This window comes from Plectropomus leopardus, chromosome 7 (assembly GCF_008729295.1).
Source record: "Plectropomus leopardus isolate mb chromosome 7, YSFRI_Pleo_2.0, whole genome shotgun sequence".
Classification (NCBI taxonomy): Eukaryota; Metazoa; Chordata; class Actinopteri; order Perciformes; family Serranidae; genus Plectropomus; species Plectropomus leopardus.
Genome location: NC_056469.1, coordinates 8117232 through 8131304, shown reverse-complemented (window position 1 = coordinate 8131304; position 14073 = coordinate 8117232). Strand labels below are relative to the sequence as shown.

The following is a 14073-nucleotide window of genomic DNA, read 5'->3' as shown; positions in this document are numbered from 1 at the left end:
AGAAGATATCAAGCTGCAGCAGCGGCAGAAACGACATCCTAACACCCCACTTCCAGCAGGGCTTCCATCTCTTCTGTCAGCTGTCAGCTCAAAATGTCTCCTGCCTGTCAGACTAGAGCTTTCAACTTAGTCTGTGCCCAGCTACCACCACACTCTCTCTCCAGAGTTATAGCAATGAGCTTTTGCATCACGTTTGAAAATCAAATGTGTATTCTGCAACCTAAACAACAGAAATACTGCTGATGCATTTGACAAGTTTTATTCCCACACAATGTTTTCTCACACTGGACCAGCCACTCATGACAGTAAGCAGTTTTCGCTCTGTCATTACGCTGTCATAAGCATTATGAGCACCAAAAGTGCTTTCTGGGTGTCTGTTTTGAGGTGGGTTTTTTTTATGCTCGCTGAGGCAGCTGTGTCCTTCTTCCCCAGGAGCAGGTTGACTCTGTGGCCTGTCCCTGCTTGAAGGCTTGGCATGGGTTTGCTCCAGGCTTGCCACTGAGGCTTGTTGAGACCAATGGACGAACTAACGAGCCCCTGAAGGCCCCACTGATATGCCCCATGGCCTTGTTAGAAAGCCAGGATGGGGGAGTTGCAGAGGGAGAGAAAGGCTGAGATATGGGTGTAGGAGCTGGGGCAGTTGTTGAAGTTGTGGGGCTATTGGGGAGGCTAGAGGGAAAGACAGTATGACTTTGGAATTAAGATAACACTGAAATAAGACTAAGAGTCTAAAGCCATGCTAGCAGCTCTCTGAGGCTGTGGAGTACTTACTTGAGCTAAATGCTCAGCATATCAGCATACTAACATGCTCACAGTGACAAAAAACAGCATGCAAACAGAGGAAAAGCAAGAGAAGCCCCAAAGTCATGAGGGTACACCAACTGAAGAAGTGAATGTGGGTACTAAATAACAGTAGATGTTGAGATATTTCACAGATAAGTGAAAAGTTTGACCTGCAGGTGTTTGATTAAAAGTCAAGATATCACTAAAGTCATAAGATTCATCCTCGGGGGACCATGGATATCTCCACCCAATGTAAGTGCAACACATCCAGCCATAATCCATCAAGACATTTCACAAGATTTTAATATAATTGAGAAAAGTGCACTTAGTAGGCAGCCGCCCGAGCAAATCGTAGTCACTCTAGATAAATTCTGTAATTTCAGCAGACACGCCACAGCACATTTCAGAAGTGTCTCAGAGGCTAATAAAAATATGTGTCTTGTCTATTTGTGATAGAGCTGTGGTATGTTGCAGAGAACAAATCGGGTTGTCCTGCTTAAAGGCACTGTATATGAGATATTGATACAATATAATTACTGGAATTAATGTATTTTTAACAATTTAAAAACATAGCCACAAATCTTAGATCCATGTTGTTCACAACTGGACTTTTAACGGTATTAAAAAGCCTACAGCAAAGTTTGAAATAACAATAAACGCAATCAAAACAGACAAAAATGTACAAATATCAAGGAGCATACATGCCGGAAAAACACTCCACTTCTGAAATATTCACGGTGTTGTATGACGCCATGTAGTGGAAATAAAACATGAAGTTTCAGCCATGGTAGATGGGATGTGGCCCAGCTGTACCTGGTGGAATTGTTCCTCCTGATTTCATGACAGTCAAGATAGTGGCGAATAACAAAAAAATGATTGACTTTTACATCTAAAATTGTGCCTTCATTGGATCAGAACATAACGGGTATGGAATTAATCTGCAGATGCTCCAGTTCAAAATGAGACCACACCTTTACATGGATGTCAGTTTTTGAGCCATGATGATGGTCAGAATATGTCCTAAACAGACTAAGTAAGGCTTGTTGTTTTTAAGCCAATATGACTTCTGGGAAACTTGCTTCCCCTATTTACTATAAAGAAATATTAGGCTGATTGGTCCAGTAGTACTTATGTGAGATTTGCTGCAGACAGACAGATACACACACTCATACAGACAGGCACACAAAAGAATGATCTTCTCCAGGCTTACGCCTAGTGCAGATGACTAAAGAACTCACGGGAGTGCTAGAGGAAAATTTCAAAAGATCAGCAAAGTCATTAGAATTCATCCCCTGAGGATCATGAATGTATGTACAAAATTTCATGGCAATCCATCTAATAGCTATTGAGATATTTCAGTGTGGAACAAAGAGTCCAAAGAAAAGGCTTTCAGCTGAGGGATGTCAATTCCTTGCATGACACTTCTTATCTGACAACACGTTAATACATAAAGTTTTACAGTTTAAAGTCATACAGGGACATCTTAGAAGGTAATATACTTTGATTCTGAAACCCAATTCAGCCTTTGATTGGAGGTATTTGGCTTTAAGTGCAAAGCAATAAATTAAATGTGTACAGTACAGAGACAAATTGGATGAACCAGACAGCAGGGTAAGGTCATGGTGCTGTATTATCATATTTAGGGATGGACCATTACACCATGAAAACTATGGCTGTTACAAAGTTGACTTCAATATCATGTTTTGGTCTTAACTTTTCACCTTCATAGTGACTCAGGAAAAATAGGAAAGAGCAAAGATTCTGTGATCCCTCTTTCGCAGAACAACTCCAAGATTCTCAGGATAGATGACCCATTAGGACTGGGTGACTAAAACGGGAACTCAATCTAATGCCTCATTTCCTCTCAGAGATGAGACAAGCTTTATGGTTTGACCTCACCCAAAAGGATCTCTTTCTTTCTACAGTGGCCACGTTGTAATCTCACACATCGCTGTCTCGCTTAATCCGAAAATAATATCAAGCACATTAGCAAAGGCAAAGGCCTGGAAAATCCAATTTGAAATTCATACAGTTGTGCTCGTAGGCTTGATCACTCCATATGTGTGATGTCACATGTGGTTTTAATGGAAATTTATCTCCAATGGGAGAGAAGTCCTAGAGGAAGTGGGGAGTTCTGGGTGAAGCAATGCATTGAGCTGCACTGTTTAGTGCTAGTCGTTGTTAGTTGTTTCTCAGATTTTACTCCCACCTTGCCAAGTGAAATAGAACACAATAACAAATAATTAATGTGGTTATGGAGTACTAGTCTTGTTAGGGTTATCAAACAAACTTTGAAATATTTCACAAAATCCTGCTATGGGATATCATTCAGCAAAAAAGAAGTGGCCAACCAACGTTATATTGCATGTGAATTTTATGTGTATTATTATGTGGACAAATATGACATTCACCAGGATAAGGGTTATAAATTTACTCATAATGACAGAGATATCTGTCCAAAGATGCAGCTCTACCCCACAGAATGATGATGCGTTCTCAAGAGTCTAAAGCAATAAAATCGATGCCAAGTAGGCTTGGGTGGTATTATCGCATTACAATATACCAGGGTATTTAGAAATCCCGTAGGTATGTTTTTCAATACTGTCATAAATACAGGCACACCTCTTTCTGTTAAACTCATTGTATATACTATTAAGGTCCATGTTACATGCTTTAACTGTCTAAATTTAAAGGACCTTAAGTGTGTTTCTGCTTATTTGTTGTTGGTCGTGGTGGTTGAATCTGGTTTCCTGTGGCTACCTGCCTTTGCTGGATTTTTGTGGCATTAGCATTGGGTAATACCTGCACTGTCTATTTAAGTATGCATGTACAATATATGATGTATAATGTATTATATTCTGTACATACTGGCCTTTTGTTCGGGTTGGGGGCAGGGACTCTGTGTCTCATTCTCTTTTCTTTTTTTTTTTGTGTGTTGTTTTTGTATTTTGTATATATCTAAAAACCTAAATAAAATTATAAAAAAAAAAAAAACTCATTGTATATAGTTCACAGCATGCACCATCAGAGCTCTGTCTTTAGTCTTTACTGGTGGAACAGGCAGCTAAGCTGAAAGACACACGGCACCTGGCAGCAGAGGGATAAGTTACAGGACTGTAAACAGTTGGCGGCCAGCTATTGAAGAGAGACCATAGGGAATAATTTTTACATCTAACTTTGTGAATTCAGGATTATTTTTGTCCAAATCGGAGCTGGTGATTGCTGGGATAATGGATTTCACTACAGTAGTAACCAAAACAGTTCGGGTACGTTTTTTTTGTTTGTTTGTCAAGTTTAAATGACATGTATTTTATGAGTTAACAAGGCAATTAAGCCTTGTCACCAAGAGAAAGTTGACTTCAAAAGATGCATAGTTGTATTTCTGTTTAATAAGGAAAGTAGGTACAAGAATATTACTTTTATTACCATTTTGCGGGTTTCTATTGTGCATTTATTAGTCTGACAAGCTGAAAGTAAGTAGTGTACTCACTAACTCAGTGGGGGTAGGAGTTGGGAGTGATTTGTTAGCGCTGCACATTCACCGTCATATACCGTGTGCCACGGTGAAAATTCAGGAAAAGTATGGAGGTTACTTACCGCCCAAGCCTAATGGCAAGTCTATGACATTGAAAGTAGCTGCAGTTAGATATCCTTTCACTTTTTCTCCCCTTATCTACTGTACACATGTAAAAGATGAGAGAGCAAAAACCATCCTCCAACCATGGACAAGTAATTACTGAGGCTGAATATGAAGTAGACCTTTGTTCAGACTGATATTTTCATGAGATAACCATCTGAAAAGGCTAATGAGCTGCATGGTGTCAACAGAAGGTGGTGTATTGGACAAAAAAAACTTTTAATTTGACACTTCTATTGTCCATCAAGGGCAGAAAGACAAAGAGTGCCTGCAACTCCTCAAGGCTCCTGGGTGACTGTGTCTGTCGCTGTGTTCAAAACAGCCACAGCGGCAGCCAGTAATGTGGAATAGCTCCTTCTGCTCAGCGGGCTTGAAACAAATGGGTTATTTAGAGCCTACTTCATTTGCACTTGTGGAGAAAGGGCAGAAAGGAAATGAGAACCCCTTGACGGTTCAGCGTTGGATGTATTTAATTAGCCAATTCACTCTCTGCTTTGCCGCCTCAGTGGGCACAATACTTCTTTGTATTCTTTAAAAGTAATTGTCACTTGCCGCATCAGCATTCAGCAGATCCAGGCACGCAGTCAGGAGCCCCGTCACTACTAAAAGCTCGTAAAAATAGACGTACGGGCACTTATTAGTCTGCATTGCTGGTCAGAGATAACCTATGGAGGCTGGATGCCGTGTTCACAAGCCATGAAGTAAAGGTGTGAGCATCCTGAGCTCCAGTGGTAATCAGTAATGGATAATCCTGCTTCACTCAACTGACCGAGCTCTGCGGAAAGTTTTATCGGAAATTACAAGAAAGTTATGCATTTAAATGTCCCAATGATCCACACATCATAAAAATATATTTCAAAACACAAATTTTAAAAAATTGCATCATTAAAAAATCTTTGTCTTACAAAGAAACAAGACTAAAAGCTCACAGCCATGCCAACAGCTCTGTGGCTTTACTGTACAGCAGTACTTTGAGCTAAATGCTAATGCCTGCATGCTAATATGCTTACACTGGAGTATGCATGGAATCAAGGGGGTATGTGCCTCCATGACTTGAGTTTTGCATGTCAGCACGTTAACATTTGCTAATTAGCACTACCCACAAAGCTGATTCTGTGGGCATGTCATTTGTTTAGCAGGTATTTAGTCATATACACACATAATTGTGTATAGATAATGTCATGGCAATCCATCCAAAAGTTGTGGAGTCACTGTGGCATTCAAGGAAAGGTCTGGGTGATAACTAAAATCAGTAGGACTTCATCTGGAAACCACGAATGTTTGTACAAAAGTGTTGTGCCAGTGCAACAGGTAGATATTGAGAAATATCACTGGAGAAGTAGAAACTTTGACCTACTGGGTGCACTAGATGAAAAGTTAGGGGAAATCCTAAGTTCAGCCTCTGAGGACCATGATTGTGTGCATCAAATGTCATGGCAATCCATTTGACAGTAATGAAGGCATACAGGCTCTACAGAAAACACTGAGGGGATCACCAAAGTAAATGGGATTCATCTTCTGGGAACCATGACAGTCTGTATAAGAATGTCACAGCAGTACATCCAAAAGTTGTTGAGATATTTTAGTCTGAACCACAAGATAGACCGACATTGCAATCCCTGGCTTCACACACAGCTAATGTGTAAAAAGTACTTTGACATTCTACAAGAGCCACTTGACCGACCAGCCCATATCATGATAAATTTTAGAAGGTTGTTAGAAGGAGTGTTAGAAGGAGTGTTTAACTATACATTTTCGCATTGATTCTCACTACCACGCATGTTACATAAACACCATCACTCAGTGGCACACACAAATAAACCCACAACTAGACAAAAAAAAACACCTAGCTCCACAAGCTGTAATTACACTCAAGTGGAGGATGCACTGCTGTACCCTGGGGCTGAAGTGCCTCTATAATAGGCTTTCATCAAGAGCCAACTCAAGAACAATGTCCCACATATCAACCAGCAGTGCTCTCCAGCAGAGGGAAAAAAAAGAGGGAGAGGTGATACCTTCAAAAATACAACAGTTTAATCAGTTTTTGTTGAGAATAGTCGGAAAAAAAACAAAATAAAGTTCAGGAATGGACAAACATAAAAAAAGTATTACAGTGGCTGAAAAGCATGTGTGACTAAAAATTAGTATTAAAAATTATAAACTACAGCAAGATATAATCATATCTAATGTGCAAAACTATTTTGATGATGATTTCACTCTTTTCCAGTTTTGCAATTACTGGATATGCAGTCGAATTTAGAAACCACGCAACAACCTGTTTCAACATGATTCTGTTGGAGGTGATGACACAACGATTTCCTTTTGCAGTAATCTCCATTTCATACTTACTGGAAATCTGCTGGATACCACCTTAACATATCCAAACATGTTCAGAAAAGTTCCTTTCTCAGCTGTCCCAGGTCCTCTTGACTTCCCCTGTGGTGATGAACATAGTCTTGACCTCTTGGCATCCGATCTTTGACCTCACAGCCTGAGGTATGCCACCTGAGAACAAAAGTCAAAAAGTTTAGGGAAGGTTTAAATCTACTTGTGACACATGAGAATAAATTAAAACAGATTAACTTTCAGAAAACTCCAGTTTGTACAGTACAATGAGGATTTTTGTTCCCAAAAGCACAGATGTACTGGATCTCTACGGTCTGCTGATCAGCACAGAAACACATTATCTGCAATTACTGCCTTCAAACAACAAAAACACCACAGGTGGTAGAGATTTAATCAACTTCAAAAACACACATGCAGATAAATAAAGCGCAGAAAACAAATCAGCTCAGCTTTGCTCTCTCCCTCTTTCTCTCTCACTCTCCCTCTCTCTCCATCTGCTATTCCTGGGTGTTTGCCTGCTACAGACTATGGTTGCGCTCCACTGAGGGCTCTATATTGGGATGATGGATGAGGGCATTTGCCTCACTCAAGGCCCTGTCTTCTCCGTCCCCATGCCAATGTCTGCTCACCACTCAAGCGCATCAATGGTAATTCATACAAATGATAACAAACGGCAACTAGAGGTGAACTGTGAGGCCCAGAATATGAAGACAAAGTGTGATAAAGAACCTGACTTTATTTGTATTTCTTCTTAATATGTTTACTGTATGCACCCAACCCCAAGGCAAATTCATTCCATGTGAGAACCTACTCGGCAATAAACCCCCATCTTGAATCTGAACCAGCAGCAGTCTAGATTGAGGAGAGAAGCTGACTTGATATGTTGAAGCTGGGAAAATGAAACTGGGGAAAAGGTGTACTGTGCTCTTGTTGACAAGGTGAGAAAAGCAAAGAAACCACAACTCGCTTGGGGAGCTGTACAGGGGCTAACATTAGAGCTGTGGCTGCATCTGGCAGAGCAAAGTGTTGAATCTATCATACATTTACACAATTTTGAAAAAGATGAATAAGTGTTTTATGGGGCGATTCCATCAGCAGGTCAGTTCAATTCAGTGCATGCATTTTTTTGCATTTTCATTTTGAAAGTTGAGGATGGTACCTTTCGTAACTGTGAAACTGCTCCCATTTTTCTTTTATCTTCTGCTTGGGGTACCTAGCACACTGATGCGCTACTAAAAGATGGAGCTAGAAACTCTACAGTTCACAGGTCAGAAGTCAAAGTTGAACAGCATAAATATGTAGAAGAAAGCTGGGAAAAACAAATGATGAGGAAGAAGGGAAAAAACAAAACAAGACCAAGTATCAAAAAACAGAAGTAGAGTATGTACGAAATGTTCCGCGCTGAAAAGCTATCATGTAATCGAGCTATAACTGCAGTTCATCTTAACTGTAAGCTATGTAACTGCATGAAGCTAAAAGAATTTAAAGAGAACTAAAATGAATCACCAACTAATGGTTTGAGTAATTTTTAAGCAAAAATGTCACAATTGTCTAATTTGAGCTTTTTAAATATACATATTTTCTGGTTTCTTTACCCCTCTTAAAGTAAATTGAATATCTTTAGATTATGGACAAAACAAGACTGTGCAACATTGTAAAGTATGACTACAAGATGAAATGTGCAGTCCAAGAGGCATACCACCTGGTTGAGAGCCTGACTGAAAATACATAACACAAAAAAGTTATCACAAGACTCTTCTACTACTTTCCATTTGCAACTGAGGTTTACATTTAAAGAGTCTATGTAAAATTCAAAGTGTATCAGTTGTCTGAACACAATTTTCCACATGGATGTGGCTGAGCCAGCGGCTAACAGTGCTAACTCCCCAAACAGTGCTAAACAATGACAACGGTGTAACTTGGGAGAACCAGAGGCTGGAGGCTATACGCTTACTCGATGATGCTGTCCTGATATCAGTGGTAACTGCCATGCTAATCCAGTGCAAAGCAGCAGAAATGAGCTAGCCAGTGGGATACACACATGCAATTATATGCATGCACAGACTGAAAGGTTTACCACAACAAACCACAGAGAAGATGGCACACAGATGGCAACACAAACCTAACAGAGTGACTTCATTCTCTGCTCAGGAGACCATCACTCCTATATCTTTACATAGTGGTTTGCAGCTATATTAATGCTCTGAATGTCGCACACAGAACCTTTAACGCTGTAGGACTCAACTGTTTATATAATGAGAAGCCACTCAAAGAAGGTTCTTAGGTAGTTTGTATTTAACAGTGTTAAAATTACATGAAGGTCTTTAAACTAGCAGGGATGCTGACAGCAGGTCTTCCCAGAACACTTGATGATAATGTGCTTACGGGTGTTACACTTCTTTGATCTCATTGAAATTCGTATGAGCACAGCGAAATATAAAACATCACTGCAAAGCCTGCAAAGTATCACATCTACCTGTAGCAACCTGGTTTTTCAATTTCTATGCAACAGCTCTTTAGTTAAAGAAGGGACTCTACAGAAAAGGGGTTAATATGTGGGTATTAAAAGGTTCTGAGATGATGACAAGAGAAGAGAGGACACAAGGAAGTCTTTCAAGCAAACACATGCTCTTTGATGCTTGGTGCCAGGGACTGTTATCATAACACTTAAAACTTGGCAAGCAGCATAGTGAATGTTTCTTCACACATGAAGAGACAGAGAGAAAGAGGTGTGGAAAAGCTGAACGTGACAGAAGAAACAAATTGCTGCTGCTGCTGCTACACAGAACATTACACTGTCAGGGAAGTCCTGCAGTTCAAGCAGAAAACAGATATGGACGTGGATATATTCCTGGCCAAGTGAACAAAGACACTGACCCATAAAATAGTGCATTTCAATTATCATATTGGGTGTGTCTCCACTCCACCCTAAAGACATTGTCCAAATTTAATACAAAAGAAAAAGAACGATGAACATTTCGGGAACACGTGGACCGATTACTGCCTTTTGAGAATTCAACACTTTTTGTTACTGCTACATATTATTTCAAGCAGTCAGTAGATGCAACTGTCATCAAGTTATTATTAGGCTGAATGGTACTTGTTGAGCGCACACATGATTAATGAGCAGCATTCTCTTAGCTGCCACACAACATATTCTAATGTGGTTAGTCAGGAGAGGTGTGGGATAAAAAAGACAACTCATTGTAACAAAATGGCTCTGAGCTCAACGCAGTTGAAACGATAGAAATTACTATTTCATTGAAATATTTATTCACATATTCACATTTAGGAGGAAAATAACATTTACCAATTACCAGTCAATGCTGATCCTCAATAATGTAATTGTCACAATAACAAGTAAACCACCGGGTACAATAGGCTGACTGCACAGGGGACACCTCCCCCAACCTGAGTTAATTATACTGTAACACCTTCAAGCGTCCATGAAACAGTTGGCAGAGTGCTATTTGTTTCTGTAAATGTATGTGCGTCCTGTAAAAACAGGAAGCTAAAAAGAGAATCTTCACAGATATGGATTGTGTTAACAATAGCCAATCTGACATCGCAAGCAAACTTGGAAGTAGCTGAGCCAAAATGGTGGCTGGTGGCTGCACTAACTGTGCTAATAGTGCTAACGATGACAACAGTGCTGAAAGAGCAAACAATATTAATGGGAGTGACCTGGGCAAAACCAGAGGGTAGATACTATTTGGCGTTTGGTCTTTTTTTTCTGTGAGCGAGTCTGTGAGCAAATCTGGCAGGAAACACTAAATACTCTATTATGAATTATATCAATGATATATAAGATATGATATATATGATCTGACCATGAAAAATGATAAAATATGCATCCAGTGCTTCCAAAATGCTTGTTATTTGTGTACTTAAGTGAGAGGGAAAGAGACGTGCAGGCACACAGAGACAGAGACACACACAGAGGCGCACACACACACATACACACAGCCAGAGACACACAGACAAGCAGGGACAGAGAGACAGGGATAAAGCTCTCAGTGTGATTAGAGAGGAACAGAGAGGGAGAATCACTGCTGACCCTAGCTAAGAAATGCTCTCCTGGTGTAACCGGCCAGGTTACTGCTGAAGGGCGGCTGTGCGACAATTAACATGTCAGTGTGTGTCTGCATCCAGTGTGATACTGGCATTACACTAAGAGAAAAATACTGGAATGACATCCTTTTTTGGGGGAGGTGTTAATAATGGGATGGCTGTAGGTGTGGGCCATAAATTGAACACACTTGATAGATTGTGGCTTGTTCCACGTGCAATATATAAAATTATTTTTTCATGAACATTGAGTATAATTTGTCTAGTCTTTTTAGCCAGGGGCATGAGAATTGCTTTGGCATTTCGTTTTTCCCGCTCTCTCCAACGGCTCTCTGCCTCTCACAAACACACACTCAAGGTAGGGCTTTTGCAGAGTTCCAGACAGTAGCTATTTAGTTGCATTTTGTGACCATGGAGCACCACTATGACTTGCAAACACTTTTAATATATGAACTGAAGAGCTGTTAGTTTGCTTTTAGAGAATAAATCATCACTTTCAACGGTAATGGTAACAGCGTAACTTAATGAGTGGTAGTGGCTGTAGTGAGGCCTGTGTTTGTATCTGCAGAGAGACTGCGATTATTTAGTCACATTTTGTGTCCACAGAGCACCAGTACGACTTGGAAATCTTTACAATCCATGAACTGGACAGCTGTTAGTTTGTTTCAAGCTCGCAGTGGATAAATCGTCATACTGCAAAAAGTTTAACTTTCTGCTAACACCAACATCCAGCTGTTGACCAGAAGCTTCAAGTACACAGCAAAAACATCAACACTTCTGACCCAAGACGAGCCATGTCCTTCAAAATAAAAGAACCATGGCTTTTGCTTTGATTGATTTAGTGATGATAATATTTCATTAACTTCAGTACTTTATTTAACTTTACACTTTACTTTATTTAACACTATAACACTATTTTATTTAACTTAATTGTAACAGCAGTTTATGTAACTTAATTTCATGGCAGTAGCTGCTTTATTTGTGACTGTAGCTCATTTAAAAATTTTGTAGATTCTAGACAAAATAGGCTAATAACCACAGCTTTAGATTTTAATACATGTCTTGTCACATTATAGCAACTTTAGGCTTCGGGCATCCCATACACAACCAATTCAGTATGAACCCATCTACCATTAAAGATCTAATTTAACAAACTGTATAATTTCTGTCACACCAGGGGCAAACATCGCTGACTATCTATTACAACATTTTTTTAATTAATGAAGGATATCAGCCTTATTTATTTTGTTGAGCAGAGATATCCTGATGTAAACACTGACTAAGAACAGCGTCATGGCCCCCACGCTCTGTTGATTAATTCCCCTTCTCATACATTGGTGCACGTGCAGTGAATCGAGACGTGTGCGTCTTGGAGGAAGTAATTTATTTCGACAAAGTGCAGCCATTTCTGGTGGAGAGCTGTGTGAACCGCAGTAAGAGTGAGGCGATGTATGATCAATACATCTCCTCCGTTCTTCATTGTAAAACGGTGGATCAGTTTCGGGATGAGTTTCTGTCTAACCGACATGCTGTCTCTGTGGGAGTGAGGGGGAAATTAACGAGGTGGGAGGGAAGTGTTGTCTGTTGCTGGGCTGAAGAGTGACACTCAGAGCTTGAGCCACTTTACACCCCATTACACCAGCCGGCCCAGGAATGGAGGGCGGGTAATAAAGCAGCCCAGACAACAACAGTCGACATTTCACATATCAGGGCTGAAATGATCAAACTAGAATTACCTCCTAATGACTGTATGCCTCCGCGCATCACTCAAGTTGCACTTACAGCTCACATCCTGTCTGTGAAAACTTGAATTCTTCACACGTCAATTCAGTATCTGACTAAATGTCTTCCCTTTTAAGATATGACATGCAGAAATGTTCAAAAAGTGTTTTTACAGAACATTATTATGTCACAGTTGACCTTTGACTTCTTTTTCTTCATCATTTTATCCTATTAGACATTTATGTCAAATTTTGTCAAATTAGCATATAATTTCTTGAGTTATGACCAAAAACATGTTTTGTGAGGTTACAGTGGCCTTTGACCACCAAATTTTAATCAGTCCAAGAGGAAATTTTTGTCTTGTCAAAAGGAAATTTCCTCAAAGTTTTCTTGAGATATTGTGTGGAAGATTATGATGCCAGTGCAAGGTCACAATGACCTTGACCTTTGACCACCAAAATGTAACCAGTTTAACCTTGAGTCCAAGTGAACTTTTGTGCCAAATTTGAAAGAAAAAATCCCTGAAGATGTTTTTGTCATATCACATTCATACATAAAGAAGACAAGGTCACAATGACCTTGACCTTTGGCTTATGACCACCAAAATCTAATCAGTTCATTGTTGAGTTCAAGGGGACGTTTGCGCCACATTTGAGAAAATTCCCTCAAGACGTTCATAAGATACTGTGTTAGAAGACACACAGGCTTCAAAACAGTTAAAAACTCTGATTTAGTGCTGTTATAGACAGACTGGGCTGTTGAGGTTGGTACTCATATAATGTGCTGATAAAAAAAAAATGCTGATAGATTCCCATTCAATATATGGAAATGACACAATTCGGTTGCATCTGTAATACAAAACTGAGTACGCCTGGATGTAAATTGGGACTAGTTTATAAATATACTTTAACACTAAATTGGACATCCTCTCTTCAGTTAAAAGGAGCTATATATTGCAGCTGTTCAAATTATAGTAGTCTTTTTTAACAACCTTTTTCAGGCTAGACATTCAGCACAGGTGTAAATGATTACATTTAAATAATTCCATTTAGGTGAGCCCATTCTAGGTCCCTGGCATTGTGCATGCTGGCTCGCTGTCGATGGCTCTGTTCTATTCAAGCGCCCCAGTAAGCCCGGTTGACAGTGTGACAGCATGTGCCAGCATGCACAATACCAGGAGCCTGAAACTGAAGCAGCTAAATAGAATTCATTAAATTTCATCACTTACACCTGTGCACCTTTTCCTACTCTAACATGCAAAAATGTATTTTGTGAAGAAGGCCTATTGTGCACGCTGGCTCACTGAAATAGCCTACAAGGACACTTAAATGGAAATGAGCCATCGTCAATGTTAGTAGTTACACCTGAGATTATCCTGCAATGAGTCATGATGTTTGCAGTTAAAAACACCTATTGCATATGTATGCAGTATGTATGGGTAGTCTAATATTCAGACTTAAACCCAATTGCAGGGCTCAAAGGTAATGGTTGCCAGGTTGCCATTGGTAACAATTGTG

General features: G+C 39.8%; 1 protein-coding gene across 1 annotated transcript in view; it reads right to left on the bottom strand.

Annotated features, from left to right (window-relative positions):
* Nucleotides 1–6432: 6432 nt before the first annotated feature.
* The window catches only part of ube3d (ubiquitin protein ligase E3D), a 31127-nt gene continuing 23486 nt past the window's right edge, over nucleotides 6433–14073 (bottom strand). The window contains exon 10 of the mRNA XM_042490481.1: nucleotides 6433–6925. Within this exon, the coding sequence (XP_042346415.1) occupies nucleotides 6905–6925 (21 nt within the window). The 3' untranslated portion in view covers nucleotides 6433–6904. The remainder of the gene's footprint in view (nucleotides 6926–14073) is intronic.